We start from the raw sequence: 24,758 nt of genomic DNA, 5'->3' as shown, positions 1-24,758 counted from the left end.
GGAGAATCACGGCCAGCAAATCACAATGACTGTAACTCGTGTGATAAGTTATCTTTAATTCTGATTCATCTTCGTTCATTGAGTTGCTACCAAAGTCTTTGGAGGAAATTCAAAGGTCCGTTAATTCAAGACCAGTGCCGTCTTAACGAATGGGCCTACCCGGATGAGGCTCGGTTTTAATCTGAATACGTGATGGTAAGAATCTCGAGCGTACTCCAGATGATGACACTGACAGAAATATTTTTTAAATCCGTGAGTTGTTAGTTCCTTAATTGAGGTACCCCTAGACTAGGGTATCAGATGTCCTCCTTTTGATGTCATTTGAAGCGTCCTCCTACGTTTTAGAAAATTCACCCTTTTGTCTTCTTTTTCAGATTTCTGAGATAATTTTTGTTTTTTCCTAAGAAAATTATTTTTTCACTCTCAAGCATCTCATCTCTGCAACAAATCAACAACTCATCTCATCTCTTGTTCCCCCCCCCCTCCCCCATACACACACATTTCTTCACGATTTGACCAATCGAAATTCCCAGAATACAAGAACCCAAGCAGGACCTCCCTGCAGGACACCACCGGACACACACTCGGCTCCCCGGGGCATTCGACGACCGGAGCAATACCCCGGGGAGCCGAGCCAAATGGGGGCCTTCAAACGCTGGCCCCTTCAAACCCTCCTTTCTTTTAGCATAACCCTTTCAAGCCCCCCCCCCCCCCCAAGAAAAAAGTATGCCCCGGGGCCATGAAAGGCACGCTAAGGCCCTGCAAGAAACAATTGTTTGCTCTCGAATAGCTACTGCCGTATGCTCCAGCGGGGAGGGGGGGGGGTTAACGCTTCCATTCAGAAATAAGAAAATTGGATACAAACAACACTCAATGCTGATTTCTATGGTGAAAACACGTCTGGAAAAAAAGCAAGGCTCCCAAAAGAAAAAACCTTCTGAGGGTAGAGAAAGAAAACCTCTCACCTTGCAACAGGCAAAGTAATAAAACTGACCAGACTGAGCAATTCATTATAAGCGAGGGGGAGACGGATTTTTAAGAATTGTTCTATTTTTGCTTTTTTCAGCGGTTCTGTTTTGGTTGGGAAAGATTATTGTGGTGGCGGGCGATTTTTTGTCACCATCTGTTTTAGAAATTGGGAAAAGTGACGTTATCTAAGGTGCGTATGCAAGCGTCCTCCTTTCTCAGTTTTTGAATCTGGCAACCCTACCTAAGACCAGAGGTTCTTTAGCCGTTGTATTCAACGGACCCCTATGAGCCAATAACATGATGGCCCCGGAACCCTGTGCGAATAACATGAATGTCACACACACACGCCCTTCTGCAGAATAATGTTCAGAATATAATTGTAAAATAATAATTGGTTAGTTGTTTTTTCATGAAAGCTCAAGGACCCACAGGAAAAAGCGGTAAACACTAAATTAGAATTATTTGGGTAATTACCTAAGAATCAAATTAGAAAATACGGATATTATTCCAATAGTTTCCTAGAAAGCAGATATTTCTTCAAAAGTTCCCTGTATAGAGAATGGGAATTGTAGCAAGGCTTCCGCAAGGGCAAAAAATTTTCAGAAATAGTACGTACGTTTGATCAAAATCGAGGACTCCAATGCGCGGGACTCGATTTCTGCATTTGCAAGTGGCAGTGCCGTCTTAACGCATGAGACCACCCGGGCAACGCCAGGGACACCTCATGAAAATGAGATCTAGTTAAAATTTGAAAGTGGGTATGTGAATTAGTACAAGGTGTCCATAATTAAAAGACCCTATTTTAAAGTAGCCTACAGGTTAAACCAGTCATCAGAAAATTGTGAAATTTTGTGGACTTCATGAAGTGATTTGTTTCGGGGGGAAACATTAGTTGCACATGTCGTCACCAGAGGGCGTTTTATTAAGAAATGACGCATTCAGGAAAACGTTTACAATTTTAACAATTGTTAAACACTTTTGCAAGTAAACTGTACTTTTACTGTAACAAAACATGTTCCACATGATGGCCATCATTTTCAGGTACCATATGAAATCGCAAGATGGCATGTTTCACAACTGACCGAAGTGTATGCGGTGAAATGTTCAGCACGTGGCGTGAAATGCTGCCTTTAAGGTCAGTAAAATTCTTGAATTGTCACGACTTACTAGACGTTTCAAATGCCCCCATAGCCAAAAACCGCATGGATTAAGGTCCGGGGATCAGGGAGGCCATAGATTAGCATTAGGGAAGTGCCAGTTGATAACACGTTCTTCTGTAAAATGTGTTTTAAAAACGTTCTTAACACACACTGCATTGTGAGGAGGAGCTTCGTCTTGCATAAAGATTGTGTCTGTGAGGCAGTGACGTGCTTGCAGAGCAGGAACAATTTCCTTCTGTAACATCAATGCATATCGCTTCCCGGTGATCGAACATGTCACTGGACCTGTAGAATGTAACTCCTCGTAGAAGTAGGGACCGACCGAGAGTAAATGATGCAGTAAATCCACACCATACCGTCACTTTTGGTAATACAACGGAACCTCAAAGATAGCGTGCGGATTTTCTGGTTCCCAAATTCGGCAGTTGTGAGTATTGACTGCACCATCCAAGTGAAAATGCGCTTTGCCTGTATAGAGGGTATTCCAAGGCCATTCTGAATTGACCGCGAGCTAAAAACTGCAGTGAGTACCGGAGTGGAGCGTCATAATCATGTGGAAGCAACCGCTGTACAAGTGAGAGTTTGTACGGATAATATTCCGCATGATCTTATGAAGAGTTGAACGTCGCCTATCCAACGCCTGTGCTACACGCCCGGCACTAGTGCTACCACGAGAATTTGAAGTTCTGCCCTCTTCCACCTATAGCAGCGTTTCTTAATCTGTGGTCCACGGAGCACCTCTAGTTATTGTGAGCAGCAAACACATTGAAACAACACATTGAAACACTGAAACAACATCTCAGTTTTTAAGTTTTATAACAGCTGCTGTGGGATATTACATAAATTTACATGTTTACTACAGGTGTTCAAAGTGAAACGCCCTCTGGTGGTGACATGTGCAACTATTTTCCCCCCTGAAACGAATTCCCGTCACTTTATGAAGTCCTCCACAAAATTTAACAATTCTCTGATCACTGGTTTGATTACTACTCGCCTGTAGGCTACTTTAAAATTGGGTCTTTTAATTATGAACGCCCTGTATATATAGGCAGACATTTTTTTTCTAACTCAGTAGGCGACCTCAGAACAATCACTTTGACCGAGGACCCAGAATGCTCTTAAGCATTGGTGTACACAAAGGGGGGAGGGCGTTGGAGTTCTAACTCTCCCCCCCCCCCCCGATCCGTGTGTGATTATATATAGTGTTATTTTGCAGGAAGAAACGTAACCCCATCCCCAGAAGGAAAAAAAAAAAGATTTGAAACCAGTACATATCAGAAAGTGCATGACTTTATGGCGAATCGACTGAAAGTTACAGCCATGATGGAATAAAAATGTCTCTCCCCCCCCCCCCCCCTCCCGAGCACTTCCTTCACTTTGATAACTTTTATAAATTTTCAATATAGATATCCATAAATTTTCACAAGGATACTCACGACGGCAAAGAGCTGGCAGGCCATCCCACAGAGATATGGACAAGCACGTCCTCTTCTTGGAACCGATGAGATAGTAACCCGGGTCGCATTTGAATTGACACTCTGTCTCGAAAACATTGTTCTCCGTCGAACAATTGACAGTTCCATATCTTGGTGGATTCAAACCTGGACAAGTCCTCACTGTAGAGAGAGAAGCAAAACAAAAATTACACTTACGATATTAGAACGAAACGACATACTGTACTAAGTACCGTAAAAAAAAAAAAGAAATTACTTTCACATCTAGTCTCGTCACCACTCCAAGTCCCGTTTTCGATGCATATGCGTATGCTGCTGCCTCTAAGAGTGTATCCAGACTCGCACCTTATGCCGCATGCACCGTTGAATACGTTCTTGCAGTCTTCGTTCACGAAATACCCGTGCTCCGGTGGATACAAAACTGGACATTCCAATGCTGTTTTTTTTTTGGTTCAGAAGAAAAGGATAAATTAGAAACGTTCATATTCGAAAGGTAGTTGAAAAAGAAAAAAAACTAAACTAGGCAAACAACTGTACTAGTACCTTAGTACCTAGATGCAACTACAAGCTGCCCTTCATCGTCTGCAGACTTTCACGCAATATTATTTTCAACCACTGAGCTATAAGTAAAGTAAGTTCACTTATAGCTCAGTGTTTTCAACTGATACCTTTCATTTGCTTTCGGTGTGTTGGGATCATTCATCCGCTAATACGAACGACTTCACTTCACGCGAAGTGAACGATCCGCCTGAAACTGTTCAGCTGTGTTCAAATAACAGAACTGACTGATGGTGATTTGACATTTGGCGATGGTTTTTCGTCACTTCCACTTCAAAATATGGAAGACAGACTGCAGCACCAGCAGAAACGAAACAAGCACGACGTTGACAACATAAATACGTTTGGAGCCACTTTCAGCATGTACCGATTTGTTAGAAATTCTGCAGAGGAATGTGCACGAGATTAAGTAGGAGTAGTGGTGGTTGCTATATGCGCCAAAGATATTATCAAATCACCACAGAATTCCTTAAAAAAAGCCTAGATCATGCCCATAAGAGTAAAACATGTTTTCCAGGTAAGCACCTATAAGTAAAAACCCCTATGTAACCCAAACAAATTTCCACTTTTCATATTCGCTTCAAAAACTCTGGTCATACCTACGCATTTTTCGGCTCTCCTCTGGAATCCTGTCTTGCAGCGACACTGGTCAGCGCTCGTGCTGGCCGGGTACGAGACCTGGTTGATGTCCGGGCATGGCAGGCACGAAGACTCATCCCCGGGACTACTCGTTGGCTTGTAAGTCCCAGCCGGACAGGCTGTACAGAGAAATTATTTCTACCGTTAGAAATAGCAATGCAGTTTGAATGATCAGAAGGATTAACACACGTAGATGGCGTACGAACAAGTATCGATAACAAGAAATAAAATAACTCACGGTGACAATCTCCAGCCAATCCAGTGCCATAGTACCCTTCATTGCACAAACAGGCGTAATGACCGGTGTGGGTGCCGCAAGTGCAAACGGCCTTCACGTCGCAGCAGTTCTCACCCTGCACGCAGAGTTTGTTGCATGACTGGTGCTCTTGCGGCAGGTAACTTCCGATGTGCAGATCTATGCGAACAGAATGAGAAACAACAGTAACCATAATTTAGAAACTAAACATGACTTGAATATTTTTGATTCCGAAAGGATATTGAGAAACTTCAAAGACCCTCCCCCCCCTCTTCCCGAAGTAGTTCGCAGTTTTGATGAGCCCGCTTTATCTATTTTGTAGTAAATAATAATAATAATAATACGAATAAGTTGTCAGGCTAGAGCTCTACAAGTTCCCCTTCTCCCTTTGTGGAGCCCCTTTAACAGCGAACGTGATGGAGGAACTTGGCCAGGGCAAATATGTAAAATAAGCAATTCAACACGTTGATATTTCGTAAGCCGATTTTGAAATTACTTCCTTTTGCCGTAAGGGCAAGTCAAGGTAGGAGAGTGCGGGTCACTTCATTGATTTGAAAAAAAAAAAAAAACCAGTGAAAGCCATGCTCTATAATAGAAAATGTCATTAAAAATACTGTTACTACCTATAGATGATAGATGGCGCGAAATTTTTCAATGCCTCTCAGAAATATCAAAATCTGTTGATACCGGTTTTGGTGTTGCGCAAAGGAATGCGATTAGCGAAGAATTGGTGGAGGGTTGGACAGAAGGTTACGCCCATCCAGGTAGTGGCGCCACAAACCTGGTACTATGAAATAGAAATTTGTGGAATGTTCTTTTTCTCGAAGTTTCAACCGAAGCTATAAGTATGAGGCGATCACAAGCGGGATGCCAGATTCCAGGATAGAGAGAGAGAGACTCGATGAAAAGTCAGTTGTGATTGAACTTTGCGAGAAAGTTGTAATCAGGGTATCTAAACATCTCCAACAATTTGAGTTCTGATTAGAGTGCGGAAAAATGTCTTCATTAGCACCCCATCTGCTGTTGACTTAATACAATAAAATTTCTGAAATCAAGCATATTTTGACAATACGCTTATCTTTTATGCTATAAGTTATTGTTTCAAAAAAAATGATCACAATTGAGCTCAATTATAATGAAATTTGTCACAGTCGAATATCGGTTAACATGTATTTTTTGAATTTGTTCTCGGGGGACTCGAACCATTGAAATATGGATTTCAATATAAATTTAGTTTTTGTTACACTAGAGACGTCTATTGCCGACTACGGACTTTACTAATACTTTCTGATTTTATGTGCTCATTTGAACAATATTTTTTTTTGTCATATCTTCTGAAACGAATTTTTTTGTGCAAATATTTTTTAAAATCCGCCATTTTTATAATATTCAACAATGTTGAGCCCATTTACAAGAAAACCGGATGCACTGAAATATCTCAATTAATACAATTTTTTTCTTCAGTCTTCGGGAACCTCAAACTATAAAAAATAATGTTATAAAATTTAATATAGATTTCTATTGGACGGAAAAGTCCAATTCAGTTGTTGAAAAGTTCTTTAAAAAAGAGCCAAGTGAAACATGAAGCCCCAACATATTTGTCATTAATGCAAATGAAATCAGATACAATGTTATATCAGTTAATATACAGTTACATTATTGTATCATTTATAATGATGTGGACCACTTTTTTTATGGGTTTTAATTACTTCCTTTAATATAATTTTTTAAATTGTCAATTGTTTGCTCAGATAATTGACAGTTAGATTTTGTAATTGCATGTGAAATGCGTTCTTGAATGTTGATACTTCACCTCCTTCGGACATAGCCCTCCAAATTTCTTCCACAACTTATCGAATTCGTATTTTCTAAAATGATCTCAATAAATTTGACATATACTGACTGTGAGTACAGCATAGGCTGTAAATTTTATCTTCTATTGACACGCCTCTTATACACGTACACTCACACACCCAGCTATCACAAAGTTTCTTATTCATCCACCTCGTACGGAGAAGCATCGAACAGGGAAGCTTATAGGAGTCTTAAAGACTCGGTACGCTCTGAGAAAATGGATCTACCTCAGTCAGTTCATTTGTGCCTCTCCATTTTATGCGTCTGTTCGTTTTGCGATATTTATATAATTTATAATTAAAATACAGAATCAATTTTTTTCCCGTGCGTACTGAAAACGAGCTCCATGTTCACCGAAATGAAGAGGTGTAAAAACAGTATTTTTTTTCTATGGTATAAGTAGAACTCTGAGAAATAACTAAAAAATGTCTCGGATGAAACTTGTTTTCACAGAGATCACTTGTACAGTACGCACAACTTTTAACAGAACAATGGCGATATCTTGGGTTCTAAAAGTTGTAGAATGAAGCGGTTTTCATCAAAAATTATGGTTTGTGATTTTCTACCCGACTATGTGCAATTCGTCTTGATTAAAAGGGTCATCTATATAATTATTATTGTTCAAACTTCGAAATCTTCAATGTAAACCCTTATTTTTTTTTCCATCTTATCTGATTTAGCGCATTGCATTTACCCTAAAAATAAAATTTCATCGCTGTAAGTATGAAAATGAGAGAGTGAAAATGTGTTTGAGGACACACTCTAAACATTGAGAAACTGAACTTGCAGGGGCGAAAAACACACACACCAAACAAGTTTCGAACGATAAATACTCCATATGCTGCTACGCGAGTGTTTGTATTTAGGTGCTGAATGAATGAACGCTAGGGGCTCTGCCACCGGACTTATCCCGTTGCCGAGATCTCTTCCAGTCCAGTTTCGCGGCAGAGTCTGGGACAAAGTGAGTGCACCTAACAGTCTGTGTGTACCTAAGTAGCTAGTGTTGTGCTTGATATTTCAGTGCTGCCATCTATACTTCAGATTTTGATTTAGGTGCTGTTAAAAAAATAAAACTATAGCGTTATTAGGTATGGCAGTACAAATACAACGCCACAACAGGCAAATTGCCCAACGAGGTGGCTGACTTAAGAACATCATGGATCCCCGAGCCATTTTTTGGAGGCCCTACCTACTACTGCTACACCACACATGCATAAAAAATTTAGATGAAGTGTTTACCAAAAATGCTAAGAAATCAGCATCCTGGTGTGAGGGCAATATCGACTCGTTTCTTCTCCCAAACGGTTCATCGTGTAGGAAATCGACTTACACCCATCATAGGTATGTACAGGGTTCCCAGTAAAATTTGCTTTATCATTCCCCGACCAAAACTCAGAAACTTCCCTAATTTTTCCTGACCAAAATACAAAAATTCCCATGATCAGAGAACTTAAAAATACCCATGATCAGAGAACTTAAACATACCCATGATCAGAGAACTTAAAAATACCCATGATCAGAGAACTTAAAAATACCCATGACCAAAACTCAAAACCTTTCCAATTTCTCCTGACCAAAACTCAAAAACTTCGCAAATGTTCCCTGACCAAAACTCAAAAACTTCGCAAATGTTCCCTGATCAAAACTCCTGAAGAAAGAAATACGCTTCGAAATTATAACCTTTCCAAATGTTTTCGAGTTTCAACTTTTTCCCCCTCCACTGAATTTTCCCCTGACTTTTATCAAATATTTGCATATTTTACTGACTTTTGCCAGATAGTATACATTTTCCCAGACTTCCCCTGACCATTTTTCACTTCCCTGACTTTCCAGGTCACTGGGAACCCCGGTAAACGTGAGTTGTCATCTTTACACTTATATCTGCTGCTCCCAACTCCCATTTTATTAATTATTTGTCATGTTGTGTTTGAATTCGCGGGTTACATGACTGACACAATCAGTGCCCCTCGGAGACACTGGTTGAGCATGGATGAATTATTTCTTGTATTCAGTAAATCATAAAAAAATAATCAAATGAACGGATAAGCAGTGAAGATATTTAATTGGTCAAAGAAATCTCACTTAAAAATGCTTTAAAAATTAATATTTGCCATGGCAGAGATCATTTTCCAGCATGGAGCAACACTTGGGATGAGCATGGTGTTCAGAAAATAAAATGTTGCTAAAAACAAATTTTTCGACTCTTTCTATTAATATGTTTCCACAAGACGAATATTTTTCTCCGAAAAATTGCAACAAATACTTCTGGTAATTAGTTTCCAAGAAAGTGTCCAACTGAAGTTCATCCAACTTTCGAGAGACTTAATGAACGGCTGAGATGTCTCTTCTCTCTTGGACAGTGACCAAGACCTTTGCCTATGAAGTGGAAAATGATACACATACGCACAGGAAAGATGCATCATCAAGAATGAGACCACCTTACCTTCGTGCAGAGCTCTCCTCGCCAATGCCTCGAACTCCTCGAAACTGTCCAGGATGTAGCTGTGTTCTTCCGGAGGGTGCGATGCCATGTCGTAAAGCTCTCGCACGTTGCCGTTCTGTATGCCGAACGTAAATATCTCGACGTTCTGCTGTTCCCTGAGGGCTTTTGCTGCTGGCCTAGGGTCGCCGCCATTCGAATAGCCGTCTGTCACCAGGAAGACTGCTTTTGTGGCGTCGGGCCGGGCTTTCTCTAAAACTTCCTGGCAGTAAAAGAAGCAAAGAATTAATTTTACAATTAAACACAAAAACATATCTGAGTGGTATACTGGACAATACATGACTAAAGCTAGGACCACACTCATGTCCCACCTTGTCTAAGGCCGGGATTACTCTATAAAAGTTTAGTAATTGCCCTTTTATAAAACTTTAAAAATGCAACCAATAAGGTCATCGGTTGCATTTTCTAGAATGTAACCAATTACCTGATTGGTTTGATTTTTCAAGTTTAATAAAATGACTTTTATCAAACTTTTATATTGTAATCCCAGCCTGATAGCCATTCGCAAATATTTTCTTTTAATGAGATATAGATGGCTTTTTTCTCAGCCAGAGATATCAAGGAAACAGTAATTTTCCGGATGTTATGCTGAGGTGAGCTCGGAAAGAAAAGTCATCACGTCTCCGCCGGGACTCGAACCCAGGCCCTCTTGCATACCGGGCAAGCATGCTACCATCTACACCACTGGAGACACATGAATCTGCCTTCCTAATTTCACGCACTGTGTCGTGAGGCGCTGAAGTAGAGGCATTAGTAGCCTCTCTTAACTTCAGGAAATGGCCCCCGGGTGGGACGGTTTAGAGAGATATAGATGGCTTTTTTCTCAGCCAGAGATATCAAGGAAACAGTAATTTTCCGGATATTATGCTGAGGTGAGCTCGGAAAGAAAAGTCATCACGTCTCCGCCGGGACTCGAACCCATTTTCTTTTAATGTTTGTCTTCCCCAGAAAGGCGGCTTATTTGATTTAGAGTGAGGCCATGAAGATCCTGGTCGTTTTCTTCGACCAGATGTCCAATACCTTCAAGCCTCCAACATTTTATAATCATTGCCAATGGTGGAGTGGCCCCGCTACTCGCCCATGACCAACCTTGGAAAGTATTGGGTCAGGCTGGTCACGAGTATTGCCTCAGTTTTGTGAGAAGTGAGAAAGAGGTGCGTGAGTGACAATATTTCTTGTAAAAAAACCGAAATATTTTATTAATGTAAAATTCACATTAAAAGATAACGGAATCAAGATTTAAAACTTTATAAAGAAAGTTTTCCCATAAAAACTTTATAAATGAACATTTTCACGACGAGATAATAAGACGAAGAAAATAATTCTGTAAACCACAACTTCGCAATGTTCTTCAAACAGCACTCAGAACTGATCCTCGTTCTTTTATATGCTTTTTGAGGAGAGGGAGGTGTAGTTGGGAAGTACTGGACTGCAGTGTAGGCGTTCCAGTACTTCCCAACGATATTTAATGAAAACATTGGCTTTTTGCTGGGTCAGGCGGGCATATCCACTCAAAACTACAATACCCGTAGTCACCACTTCAAAACGTTTGTTTCTAACGTCCCGCAGTACGCCTGAACCGATGGTGTTCAAGAATCTTAATTAGCAGTGGTCCGTAGTCATAGAAGATTTTAAAAGTGGGACAAAAGAAAAACCGAAAAGAGGGTTTTAGGGAGGCAAAATAACGCGGAATTACCGAAATACAAGGCATCAAGTTAGGCGAGATATCTGTTAATTTCCGCTGAGAAAGTTAAGGCTGGCAATAACTTGGACTTCAAGTACGACATTGTGACCTTCTGTCAAATTACTGGTATTAATAGACAGAAAATCCTCCCCCAAACCAGATCATGGTCCGCTGATCTGTCTCAATGAAGAGATTTTAGCAGGTGGTCGAAGAAGACCTAGGCCATGTTGGAAACTGAGCATATGTGTTGAACCTATGTGAGCCTAATGCAATGTCTGTTTCTGTGCAAAACCTGTTATGTGTAGTGCTGCCATACAGGGCCGTAACTAGGATTTTTGTCAACCGGGGAAAACACTATTTTGTCGCCCCGCAGCTTCAAAGTTGGATAATTTTGTGTTGGTGTTCTTTGCCACCCGGGGCAGTTGACCCCCCCCCCTTCCCACCTCTAGTTACGGCCCTGTTCCCATATGCCGTCAACTTTTTCTAACTGTGAGTGAAGTGTAATGAATGAATGAATGAAATCGTTTCAATTTTCTGAAGAATCGAATTCCCCGACACAAAAAAAGACGCAAATATAAAGCTTAACTTCTAATGTCAAGTCCTTAGTATCTTCTCTGCCGTGTTATTGTTACAGTCTGTCACCGAATTGAATGTATATACATTTTCACTTTTCCAATGTTGAAGATATACTGTTTTTTTTATAGATGCATTGCTTTCTCTCTTATGTTCTTCTATAAGATTATAGCGCCAGAGTTTTTCATCACCACATCAATCACGAAAAACTCCTCCATCAAAAGTCGAGGAAATGGGAAAAAAAACTCACCATATAATAATAATAACGCCCCACATTTTACCAAGATAACAAAAACACACACACATTATACGCGGCTTTTGCAAAACATGATTTCTGTGTGAAAATACCACCACATACAAAAAAAAAAGAGGGAGAAAGCAAATAGTGGCGGGAGAGAGATTTTTCTGGGGAATTTCGTTTTCTTTCATCACATTCATGATGAAAAAGAAAATATTTTCTCATGGCATTCGAATAAGTTTTTCTCGGCACAGTTATCTCCATTATCAATATTATTTTTATGGTTTGGAATGCACTTTGTATGTGAAAGATACCGCGTGAACGCACTCCTAAATTCGTAAATTGTTGAAAATTGCCGATTTTTCGCAATTTAAAGACATAAACTAAATGCGAACTGGGTTATAACGAAGTCGACTTTTTGAATGCTAGATTCATTAACATTATTATCTATCGGATTGTTCGGGATGTGCCGTTATAAACGAGCTTGACTCAAGTATGGCACCAGGTAGCTTTCAGTTCGATAGGAAGAGGATACAACACCTGGCTTTTGGTTGTAATGTTTTTTTCCTCTAGTATTTACCCGTAAATTTTTTATTTTTTAAAACTCTCGATAACAATAAGTTAAAAAAAAATTTTTTTTATAACAATGTGTTTTTAAAAAAAAAATGCTATTGTGATAAAAATAAGTTAAAAGTAATAATAATAAGTAATAAAAATAAGTCAATATCAATAGAGGTTTTGAAACACTCTTTATATACTCTTTATGTGATACTGATTCACATAGAAAAAATTTCTAATAACAATAGGTACGAAATGCTTTCGATAGCAGTAGGTTTAAAAGGTTTCAATAACAATATGTTCTATAAAACAATGCTCCGGATAACAAAAAGTTGCAAATGTTCTCGATAACAATGGGTTCGAAATGCTCTCGATAACAATGGGTTCGAAATGCTCTCGATAACAATGGGTTCGAAATGCTCTCGATAACAATGGGTTCGAAATGCTCTCGATAACAATGGGTTCGAAATGCTCTCGATAACAATGGGTTCGAAATGCTCTTTTTTTCCCGGACCATTTGTTACAGTGTTTTCTTTTTGGAAATATTGTTATCCAGAGCGTTTTTTGTTTTTATCACAAATAAATACAAAGATGCATATTTTGTTAAGAGCGCTTTTTTTTTTTGTGAAACATATTGTTAAGAAGAGCGATTTTTTCCTTGAACATATTGCAAACAAAAACAGATTTTTTTCAAGAGGTTTTTTGCTGGAACAATATTATCAAGAGCGTTTTATTTTGTGGAACATTTTATTATACATCGAGAGCGTTCTTTTATAGAACATACTGTTATCCAGCGCGGAACATTTGCTCCATACCTCATTGTTGGCTCTCTAACTCTTTTTTTTCATTATTGAATTGTTTTTTTAATTGCACCACCATTGCCACTCTTTACCACAAAACCTTTTCTACCATTATTAATATTTTTCTTTCATAACACTTGTTCATTTTAATATTAAATATTCAATTGTTACTGTTAAAGGTACGTCCACACTCAGCAACCAGCTGAGCAACATACTGAGCAACAAGTTGAGAAACAAACTTTGTACATGAGTGTGGACATGTTCTGCAATTTTGAAAAGTTGAGCAACAAGTCGCAGAACACGTTCACAACTTATATAAAAAGTCCCGCAGCACGCGTTGTGCAATATGTTGCTCAACAAGTGGCGGGATTTGTTGCTGAGTGTGGACGTACCTTAAGATCCATTATTGTTGGTTCCTCGGATATGTATTATCTGTTTTTTTTGTGATGATAAATAAAAAATATATAAAAGTAAATAAAATATTGTTATCCAGAGCGTTTTTTTTAATTTTATGGAACATAATTGTTATCAATAGTTTTTTTCTCTGGAACATATTGTTATCAGAGTTTTTTTCTCTGGAACATATTGTTATCAAGAGTTTTTTCTATGAAACATATTGTTATCAAGAGAGCTTTTTTCCTTTCGAACATATTATTATTAAGAGAGTTTTTCTTTGGAACATATTGTTATCAAGGGAGTTTTTTCTCTGGAATATATTGTTTTAAGAGCATTTTTTCTCTGGAACATATTGTTTCAAGATCATTTTTTCTCTGGAACATATTGTTTTAAGAACATTTTTTTTATGGAACATATCAGAACACGTCAAAATATTTACACATCTAGAACGTTTTTTTCAAAACTCATCGTTATCAACAGTTTCTTTCTACTGTTATAGTTCTTTTGAAAACACTTAATTGAAATTTTTGTCATGGATTGCAGTTTTACATTGTTTACAATACAGATTATATTCTTAAAGTTATTTCTCAATCTTAGTTAACGATGATTACTAATTAAAACGCAATTGTTAAGTATTTTTATTGGAGTGAATTGAGAGTCTAATTTCCCATGGACGAACAAAACCGCTATTCACCCACAATAAACCCCAAAATATTGGGTCCAACTAACAATAATAATTTTTTTCATTAACAATAATAATCTCGAAAAATGCTTTAGACTTCACATTTCTGTTTCTCAACAGTGGCTTCAGATTGGCAGTTTTCTAACACATGCTGGGTCAGATTTCCGTACGGGTAAGTAGAGCATTCTGCTCAGTGCTTCAGAAAGGAAGAGGGGCCCAAATAACAACACATATTCACCGACTATCCGAAAATCTCTGATCCTAATCACGAAAGTCTGCTACGTCTGGTTTACCCAGGGACCCCCTTAAAATCAAAGTCGGGTTCTGATTAAAGCTTGTGATTTCCATGAGTTAATTATATTAGTTTTCTTTTCTTCTCAATTGCTAGCTCACGGCCATCACATACACACACACACACGATAACGATGAATGTACGCTATTGACACGAGAGCTTATCAGTAACCAATTAAACACAACGCATTTATTTAGCAGTATTTCTAACAATGAAGTTGCCGGTAACATTTGAAACAAACTCAATTCAAGCTCGAAGTGAAGTGTTTTTCTTCTCCGTTCACGGAATCGTGTTATTCGAGACGCAATTAAATGCTGTCCCTCTTTTGCCCTCTCTCATAATTAATCTTAATTATCATTCCGCGAATGACTTTCATTTTCATCATTTTTCTTCTTTAATAGTGATTAAATTTTCCTCCGCCGAAATGCATAGACCACCGGCGTCATTCGTTAGGGTGGGAATAGCAGGGTGTCCCACAAATTCGTATATAAATAGTTTTAAAAATTCATAAAAATTCAAGGACGTGGGAAAATTTGAATGCGGGTTGCGAAAAAGTAATTCACACGAATAAGGATGTTTTGTAAATAAAAAGCAGTTGCAATTTTTGTCGGTAGAGGGTGAATCAAGAAAGCAAATTACTGGAAGTACAGAGTCCTGTAAAATGCAAGGTGTACGATTAACAGCTCTTTCTGAATTTTCCTGAAAATCGCGTTAACATTGGCATACGCAAAGGGGGAGCCAAGATTAGTGTTATTTTGCAGGAAAAACATAAACCCCTCTCAGTAGGGAAAAAAAATCTGAAACCCCCCCCTAGAGAAAACTCTGCGTACACCTGTGTACGTTAACATAAGGTTTTCATTGTGATATAAACAGGCGGGTAGTTCATGACATATTTCATGAGTTTTTAACCTTTTTACGAATTTATGGCACACCCCGTATTAATTTTATCGGTTCTCTGGACTTGATAAGTTTGTGAGAAAGATGTGGAAGTTCTTTTATTTTCATTATATATGCAGAAGCATTTATTATATGCATAAGGTACATTCATAGATGTATAAGTATATTTTTATTAATATTTACTAATTAATATTTTGTGATGCCCATCAAAAATTGCAGACATGGCCAATGATAGCTCTGATTATTTTACTTCTTTTCCAGAAATGAATACAATTCTGAATTTTCAATCGATTCTGGAATTCCTTTTTTCATTGCGTTCTAATTTTCATGAATAGTTTTGAAATTATCTCTTTCAATTACCTAAAATTTTCTTCACTTCCAAATTTTGCATAAATTTGAATTATTCATAAAATTTTGCTTCGATTTTGTGTTCATATTTTTTTGTATGAATATTTTTCAGCATTCCCGTAAATTCTGTAATGAAGTTATGAGAATATTTCGAATTTTTTTATATTCTCTTCTCCCATAAAATATATCGGGCTGAAAAATCCCGAAATTTTTAAAACACCCCATTGTCCTGCAATTATTTCCGCACAGAATCCCTCATCTGTTACAGGCATCCCTGAATGATTATCAACATCCCAAAAACTCTGTAGCAACAACAGTGCAATATTTTAAATAAGAATAATGTCTTAGAATACAAAATAATAATAATAGTTCTAACATAAAATACAGGGTGTTCATAATTAAAAGACCCTATTTTAAAGTAGCCTACAGGCGAAACCAGTCATCAGAAAATTGTGAAATTTTGTGGAGAACTTCATAAAGTGTGATGGGAATTTGTTTTAGGGAAAAAATAGTTGCGCATGTCACCACCAGAGGGCGTTTCACTTTGAACACCTGTATTGAACATGTAAATTTATGTGATGTTCACACAGCAGCTGTTATAAAACCTAGAAAATGAGATGCTGTTTCTCAATGCGTTTGCTGCTCACAATAACCAAAGATGCCCCGTGGACCATAGGTTAAGGAACGCTGCTATAGGCGGAGCGGACAGAGCTTCAAATTCTCGTGGTAGTGTCAGGCGTGTATCGCAGGCGTTGGATAGGCGACGTTCAACTGTCCATAACATCATACAGAATATCCTCCGATATTATTCGTACAAACTCTCACTTGTCCAGCGGTTGCTTCCACATGATTATGACGCTCCACTCCGGTTCTCAGTGTAGTTTCTACCTCGCGTTGAGGTCGATTCAGAATTTCCTTTGAGTATCCTCTGAACATACGAAGCGTGTTTTCACTTGGATGGTGCAGTCAATACTCACAAGTCTGTGAAAAATTCTCTCCGCGGAGAGCAGGCAGACCTGCAACACGATACTGACATAACAGAAAAATAAAAGCATTTCCATCTTTGCTTCAGAAAATGAAAGACAGATGGCAGCATGAACACTAAACAAGCACAACTCAAGAACATAAATACGTTAGGGGCCACACATACACTCCGAACACACGAACATAACGACTATTAGTTAGAATTTCCGCAGGGGAACGTGTACGAGGTGCATATACGGTTAGTTAAGTTAAGTTAATACTCACAACTGCCGAATTTGGAAACCAGAAAATCCGCACGCTATCTTAGAGGTTCCGTTGTATTACCAAAAGTAACGGTATGGTGTGGATTTACTGCATCATTTACTCTCGGTCGGTCCTTACTTCTACGAGGAGTTACGTTCTACAGCTCCAGTGACATGTTAGATCACCGGGAAGCGATATGCATTGCTGTTGCAGAACGAAATTGTTCCGGTTCTGCAAGCACGTCACTGCCTTGCAGACACAATCTTTGCCGTACAAGACACCGTGCAAGACGGTGCTCCCCCACACATTGCAGTGTGTGTTAAGAATGTTCTTGAAACACATTTTACAGAAGAACGTGTCATCAGCCGGCACTTCCCTAATCTATGCCCCGCCCCCCGATCCTCGGACCTTAATCCATGCGATTTTTGGCTTCGGGGGCGTTTGAAAAAACGCCTGGTAAGTCGTAAGAATAAAAGTTTACCTGAGATTAAAGGCAGCATTTCACGCCACGTGCTGAACATTTCCCCAGCACACGCTTGTGGGACATGCCATTTTGCGATTGCACATGGTATCTGAAAATGATGACCATTATGTGGAACATGTTTTGTTTCAGAAACAATTGTAAAAGTGGTTAAAATTGTAAACGTTTGCCTAAATGCGTCATTTCCTAATAAAACGCCCTCTGGTGGTGACATATGCAACTAATTTCCCACGTAACAAATTCCCATTACTTCATGAAGTCCTCCACAAAATTTCACCATTTTCTGATAACTGGTTCTACCTGTAAGCCACTTTAAAATAGGATCTTTTAATTATGGACGCTCTGTACTTTTAATCATGTCCTGAATTACAATGGTTTCTCAATACTCTTAAAAATTTTATAAATTTTATTTTACTTTGTAATAAGTTATTACTAATAACTCAATTATATGGACTTTTATAGAAGTGTTAGATTATAGATCTTAATCACATTCAAAACTAATTATTTTGACAACAGTACTTCAGGAAACAATGATTCTTTTTAAAAGAATGTTAAACGGTTGAATTGCAAATTGTAAATGTTCGCATCAAATGAGTTTTCAGAAAATCTCGAGAAATATTTTTTAACAATGCTAAGGACACAATCGTGATACAGTACTCCAACAATACTTAGACCTGATGATATTCCACAACGCTGTTGAAGAAATTAATGATATTGTAACAATACTCAAAGGTCAAATTAACGACATTCCAACAATGTTACAGAAACTAATGAAATTGAAACAACACTCGAGACATTTATAACTCACTAACAATGCTAGAGACATTTATCTTAATGCTTGAATGCTTGAAGACATTAGGTAGCCATTTGGCAACGACATTCTCCTGATGCTGAAAAACATTAACGATTTTCAAACAATACTCACTTTTCTTTGTTGAAATGAATATTAGTCAGTATTGGCCGGAACTTTTCTTTGGGGGGGGGGTGGAATAAATATATTCCGACAAAGAGCACCGATGGCATGTGTGTCAACAATACTTGAAAAACTGATGATGCATACTAATATGTAGGCTACTTAACCGTACATGCCCCTCTTAAACATTCCTCAGAGGAATTCAATGATACGTACAACAAAAGCCAAAAAGAGGCAGATGGTAAGATACTTCTTTTTAATGATAATCCAACATATTTTAGATTATACTCGGTACTCCAACAATGCTCAAAGATATTCTGTAAATAAAGTGATGGCATTTCAACGATGCTTGTGATATATTGATAGTTCTCTCTCCAACAATACTCATTTATTTTCTCTATCAATAATCACTGACATTAATGATATTTCAACAATGCTCTAAGCATTGGCATTCCAACAATGCTTGATATACAGGGTGATTCAGAAGAGATGGGAAAGAGGTACACACCAATACTAACAATTGTCATCAAAGAATGCATGGTCTAACATGAGACGCAAATGTACTAGCGCTTTTCGAAACGGCCGCTCCGCAAACGTTAAAACGGCATTCCTGTTGAAATTTATCCGGAGAAAAAGTACACCATGCACGCAAATGTAACCTGGGTAAGAAGAAGAAACCGTATGAAAATCTGCGTCACAGTGAATAAAAGACGCGGACGCTAGCCCAGGGAAGTTTTTCCAGCTTGTAACCGCTCTAACGGTTAAAACGTACGGGATAATGGTGCACTTCAGAAAAACCGAGTCCACGCCTTTTATTTACTGTGACGCAGATTTGCATACGGTTTCTTCTTTTTCCCCAGGTTACATTTGCATGCATGTGTGGTGTTCTTTTTCTCCCGATAAATTTCAACAGGATGATTGCAGAACGTTTGCGGAGCGGCCGTTTCGAAACGCGCTATCACGTTTGCGTTTCATGTTAAACCATGCATTCTCTGATGACAACTGTTAGTATTGGTGTGTACCTCGTTCCCATCTTTTCTGAATCACCCACCCTCTATTGATAGTTCTCCTACAATGTTCATATGTTAACATTTTTTCTTGATGTACCTCCAGACATTGATATTTCTAACAATGCTCTAGGCACTGATGGCATTTCAACGATGTTTGTGATATTCATAGTTCTCCAAAACCGCTTGAGATATTTATAGTTGTCCAACAATGCTTAGGATACTTTGATAATTCTTTCTCTCCAACCGTATTAATTTCTTTTCTCTAGCGGCACTCACAAACATTGATAATATTTCTAACAATGAGGTAGCTTACATTTTACTTTTAAACCGTATACCACCCAGGCTCTGTCGACATTCGTCAATTTCATCTCTTGTCCCGGTTAAGGGGCTGGGTGGTGTCGGGGGATTATATTATACTTACTGATCGCATTTCAACAATACTGTAGTCACTGATCGCGTTTCTACAATTCTCTAAGCACTAATAACATTCAAACAATGTTTGAGATATTGGTATTGTAGTTCTTCAACGATGCTCACAGACATCAATGATATTTCTTACTATCCTCTAGGTAGTGATGACATTTCAACAATGCTTGAAAATTGATAGTTTTTCAACAATGCTTGTGTGTGAGAAATCGATAGTTTTTCAACAATGGTAAAATATTGATAGCTCTTCAACAATGCTCATTTATTTTTTCCCGCTCTGTGAGCATTGCTAGAGAAAAGAAATGACACGATGTGATATCACCTCGTGTCTGATTTCTTTGATAAAAATAAGAGGTAAGGTGTACCTGTGTACATTAAATAAGTACTATCATAGCTTTAATTGTGCAATCATATCTTATATGTGAGAGAATCAAGAATTTCTACTTTTCCGATTTTTATGGGATGAAATTGTCTATAAAAAGTAACAAATGGTAAGCAGGGCCGCCCTTAGGGTTGTGCGACAGGTGCAGTCATACCAGGCCCCGCGTTTTGGGAGGGACCCCGCACTAAAAAAAAATATAAAGTGTATCAAACACACACACACAATTACATTTTTTATAGTAAACGAAGTGTCTTCAGCTTTGGAGTTATTATTATTATTATTTTTTTTCATAAATTCTGAATTTTCATCCATTCTGGAATTAATTCTTTCATAAATTTTGAATTTTCATCCATTCTGGAATTAATTCTTTCATAAATTCTGAATTTTCATCCATTCTGGAATTAATTCTTTCATAAATTCTGGAATTATCTTTTTCATGAATTTAGGAATTATTTCTTTCATGAATTCTGGAATTAATTCTTTCACAAATTTTGGAGTTGATTCTTTCAATCGTTTTTCTTATTCTTAATTCATCAATTCTAAATTTCACAATTTGTTTTCAGATAATTTCTCTCAGTAGGCCTTAACTTTTCTGAGGAGTTTACTTTCGCAATCATTTTTCTTTCATCAACCAAAAACTTTTTTTTTCAGTTCTGAATTTTCATCGATTCCAAATTTTCAGTAATTTTGTGTTAATTTACATTTAATATTTTTTTGTATGGATATATTTCAGCAGTTCTGTAAATCCCGATTTCCAACTCCACGGAATACAGTCGAATCCCGTTTTAACGAAAACCGTTATAGCGAAAATCTCGTTTTAACGAACACTTTTCTAATCCCCCAAATAAGTTTACACAGGAACAATGCTAAGAAACCTGTGGAATTTTTCTTTATAACGAAATTTCGTTTTAACGAAGTGATTCCTCCTGTCTTTTGGCATTCGTTATAACGGGATTCGACTGTATATAAAATCGAGGCTGTAGGGGGGGGGGGGTGTGACCCGAAATTGTTGAAACTCCTCTGGTCCCGCTACTAATTTCTCACCGGGCCCCGCGTCTGATAAGGGTGGCTCCCGGTGGTAAGCGAACATGTTCTTTAAGGGCTAGCTAATATATTTAATAAGATCAGAAGTGTTTTAGATGAGTTTTATCAATAATGAATATATACATAGTTTTTGATTATATTTGAATGGGAAATGTGGCACTCACCTGTGCTTGAAGAACAGCTCCCAGAGTGTAGGTTCCACCTCCCTGGTAAGTAATTGTTGGCAACTGCTCCTCCAGAAGCAAACACTTGTGATTCTTTTCAGTTGCCTGACTGACGTGGTCCACGTGCTTCACGACGCGGTTCCGAGAGCTGAAAGTTATCACAGCGACTCTCGTGGCGTTGTACTCGACAGTGAAGTCAGCCAGTAGTTTCTTGACGAACTTCAGTTCATTGAAGAAGTTTTCGGCTCCCACCGAAGCCGAACTGTCCACGAGAAAAACCAGTTCTACCTGTTTGTTTGGAATCTTACGAAGAGCTTCAACGTGGCGTTTCAGGACCGAACCCAGAACGTCCACTTTGGACTTGTTGGACGCGAGACTGGACGATGTTTTCTTGACGTCCCTCGCGTACCTTCCCAACGGAAGAGACGACGAGGGGGAAACGTGATTCTGTCCGTGACTGCGGAAAACGACATCGTCCAGTAGTAGCCCTCCGTCATCGCCAGTAGCGTCGCACCTTGAGACCAGCAGAAGTATTGCCAACAGTAGTAGAACTAATAGTAGCACGACTGCCGGTGCAGATAGCCGTTGCTGCTGAAATCTGCAGCGCTTGGAGTACCAGGACATCACCTCGAAAGATACTGAACTAACATCGTGTCGTAATTTCCAATGTGTGCACTCACTGTGGGTACCTTCACGATAAATATAATCCGTACCCTTCTGAGCATGCAAACGACCCGTTTATGAGAACACTCAGGTGATGCGCACGCAAATAAACATCTTACCGATGGGAACAGGAATCTACATCACCTTCAGCATAGATTCTTGACACTCGATAGGTGCCCACGAAGATTCTTTACACTTAATAGGTAGACACACAGATTCACGACAGTTGGTTGCAGGTACTCGCCGCTCGATAAGTGTGCCCGCAGATTGCTCGACGTCTGTCCGCAGGTACTCAGCACTCGATAGGTGTTCACGCGAGATTCTCGACGGTTGTCCACAGGTACCAGAAACTTGACAGTTGTCAACACGAATTCTTGATTATTATCCACATAGATTCTCGACGATTATTTAGATTCTTGACACTCGACCGCTGTCCACACATATTCTCGACAGGTGTCCACTCAGATTCTTGACACTGGATAGGTATCCATTCACACGTGATTTTTGACAGTTGTCCACACAGATTCTCAACGGCCGTGTACAGATTCTGGAAGTACTAGGTGTCCACGTGAGATTATCGATGATTGTACGCAGGCAATTCCCACTTGATAGGTGTCGACGGGAGAGGGTGTTTGCAGATTCTTGAAACTCGATAGGAGTCCACACCAATTCTCGACACTCGATATGTGTCAACGCGAGATTTTTAACTGTTGTCTAAACAGATTCTCGACAGTTGCCCACAGTGTTTTGTCGCTCGATAGGTGTTCACGCGAGATTCTTCACAGCTGTCTGCAGAATCTTGACTCTCGATAGGTGTCCACACGAATTCCCGACTGCGGTTTACGCAGATTTCTGACCCTCGACACTTGCCAACGCAGATTCTTGACCCTCTATAGTTGTCTACATAGTTTCACGTCACACTCGATAGTTGTCCACACTTGGTAATTGCCTTACGCAGATCTCCCAATGGAGCAAACCTTCAACAAAAGATCCTTGCGAGAATAAAAAAAATCACGCTCTCGAATGTGCACACGGCAGCATCATCTTGACATACACAAAGTCCCAATAATCAATCATTCATCCAATATTCACAAGAATCCACAATCGAATGAGGAATAAAATCCATTTATCCACGTAGAATGAGACTCTCACACTCGCGAGATGAAATATGTTTCGTTGTTTCACACCTTGTTTTTTTTTTTTGATAATTCCTCGGAAAAATAGAAAACACACAACACAACTCACATTTACTTAACTTTCCTCAAACAAGGGGAAAAGACGAGAGAAATCTTTCCAAAAAAGAAAATTTCGAGGCGAGAGGATTTTTTCTCTCATTAAAAAAAAAAGAAGAAAGCGCGATATTTTTTTTAATCGCTCGCCCGACGAAGAGAAGAGAGACCGTAATCCCGCGCCTCTCTCTTTCTTCACACGCCTACTCCTAATAAATATACATACATACATATATCGCGCGCGCGTGTGTTTGCCGAGTTGCGACAGAGGGCGCTGGTATCGTTTTGTTGTAATAAAGGCGGGCTTTTTTGGTATATAACGAGGAGGAGGGGGGGGGGGAGAAAAACTTTTCCAAAATAGCGCCGTGTGGAGATGAAAAACGGATTATTTTTCCCAGTCTGTGTGTAAAAGACATCTTTTTTTTTCTTAAATTTTTCCTCATCTTTACTTATCTCTTTTCTTGTTATTTTAGTCTATTTTATTTACTATTATTTATTTTTCCCCCTTTTTATTTTTGATACTCTTTCCGTCATTTATATAAAATGGCTCACGACCACCGGTACCAAATGACAAAGCGCTTTTTTCCCCGAAAGCAATTAATTTGTCGTCTGCTCGAGAAGATTATTTTTTATTTTTTTATTTTTGGTAACGAGAAATGAAAGAATTCATATAAATCCGAGGACTCTTGCAACAACGACTGTGAAATCATTTTAGATGTTTAATTAAATTTTATCAAGACTTTCGGGAGAAGCTTTTTTTTTTACAACTCTTTGTAGGTCTCTGGGATAATAATTTCCCACCATTTGAAAAAATTGAAGTAATTATTATACAAAATTGATTCCTTTTTCTTGTGAAGTTGTATGATGAAGTTGGGAATGTTGTTCATAGATGGGAGAATTTCTGTGCTTAGATGTGTGGCGAAATGCCATAAGGGGATCATTCAAGTATTACGTCAGCATCGGGGGGGGGGGGTTTCGGATTTGCTGACTTTGTATGACAATGGGGGGAGGGGGGTTTGAAGGTTATTTACGTCATCGACCACCCCGTTTTGACGATATGAGATATTCTGAGCTGCTGACGGGGGGGGGGGGTGTCAGTGTGTTGCTGACAGGGGGGGGGGGGGTCAAAAATGGCTGAAAATCTGCTTACGTAATACTTGAATGGCCCCTAAGTCACTTTCCCCCCCAAAAATTGAGTTATTAGCATTCGTCAAAATTTTGGAAGGGGGTGAAATTTCGTTCTTCTCTTTCAGGTTATGAGGAAACAACGGAAGCAAATTGTAATAAATAAAAAAAAGCAACACTATCGCATTTTGGCAAAATATTTCTTGAAAATCGATAAAAAACATGATAAACATGTT

The 24,758-nt window shown here is 38.8% G+C and overlaps 1 protein-coding gene across 1 annotated transcript in view; it reads right to left on the bottom strand.

Moving 5' to 3' along the window:
- Positions 1-23,585, bottom strand: part of LOC149084012 (sushi, von Willebrand factor type A, EGF and pentraxin domain-containing protein 1-like) — a 66,626-nt gene extending 43,041 nt beyond the window's left edge. Inside the window, exons 1-6 of the mRNA XM_089234355.1 lie at positions 21,506-23,585; positions 9,334-9,592; positions 5,019-5,195; positions 4,741-4,899; positions 3,840-4,019; positions 3,566-3,745 (exon numbers count right to left, since the gene is read on the bottom strand). Coding sequence (XP_089090481.1) covers positions 3,566-3,745; positions 3,840-4,019; positions 4,741-4,899; positions 5,019-5,195; positions 9,334-9,592; positions 21,506-22,129 — 1,579 coding nt within the window. The 5' untranslated portion in view covers positions 22,130-23,585. The remainder of the gene's footprint in view (positions 1-3,565; positions 3,746-3,839; positions 4,020-4,740; positions 4,900-5,018; positions 5,196-9,333; positions 9,593-21,505) is intronic.
- Between the last annotated feature and the right edge of the window lie 1,173 nt (positions 23,586-24,758).

Source organism: Pholcus phalangioides, unplaced genomic scaffold, assembly GCF_987345545.1.
Source record: "Pholcus phalangioides strain wild (caught in Gottingen) unplaced genomic scaffold, Ppha-v1.0 ptg000008l_1, whole genome shotgun sequence".
Classification (NCBI taxonomy): Eukaryota; Metazoa; Arthropoda; class Arachnida; order Araneae; family Pholcidae; genus Pholcus; species Pholcus phalangioides.
This window is presented reverse-complemented; position numbering and strand designations above follow the sequence as displayed.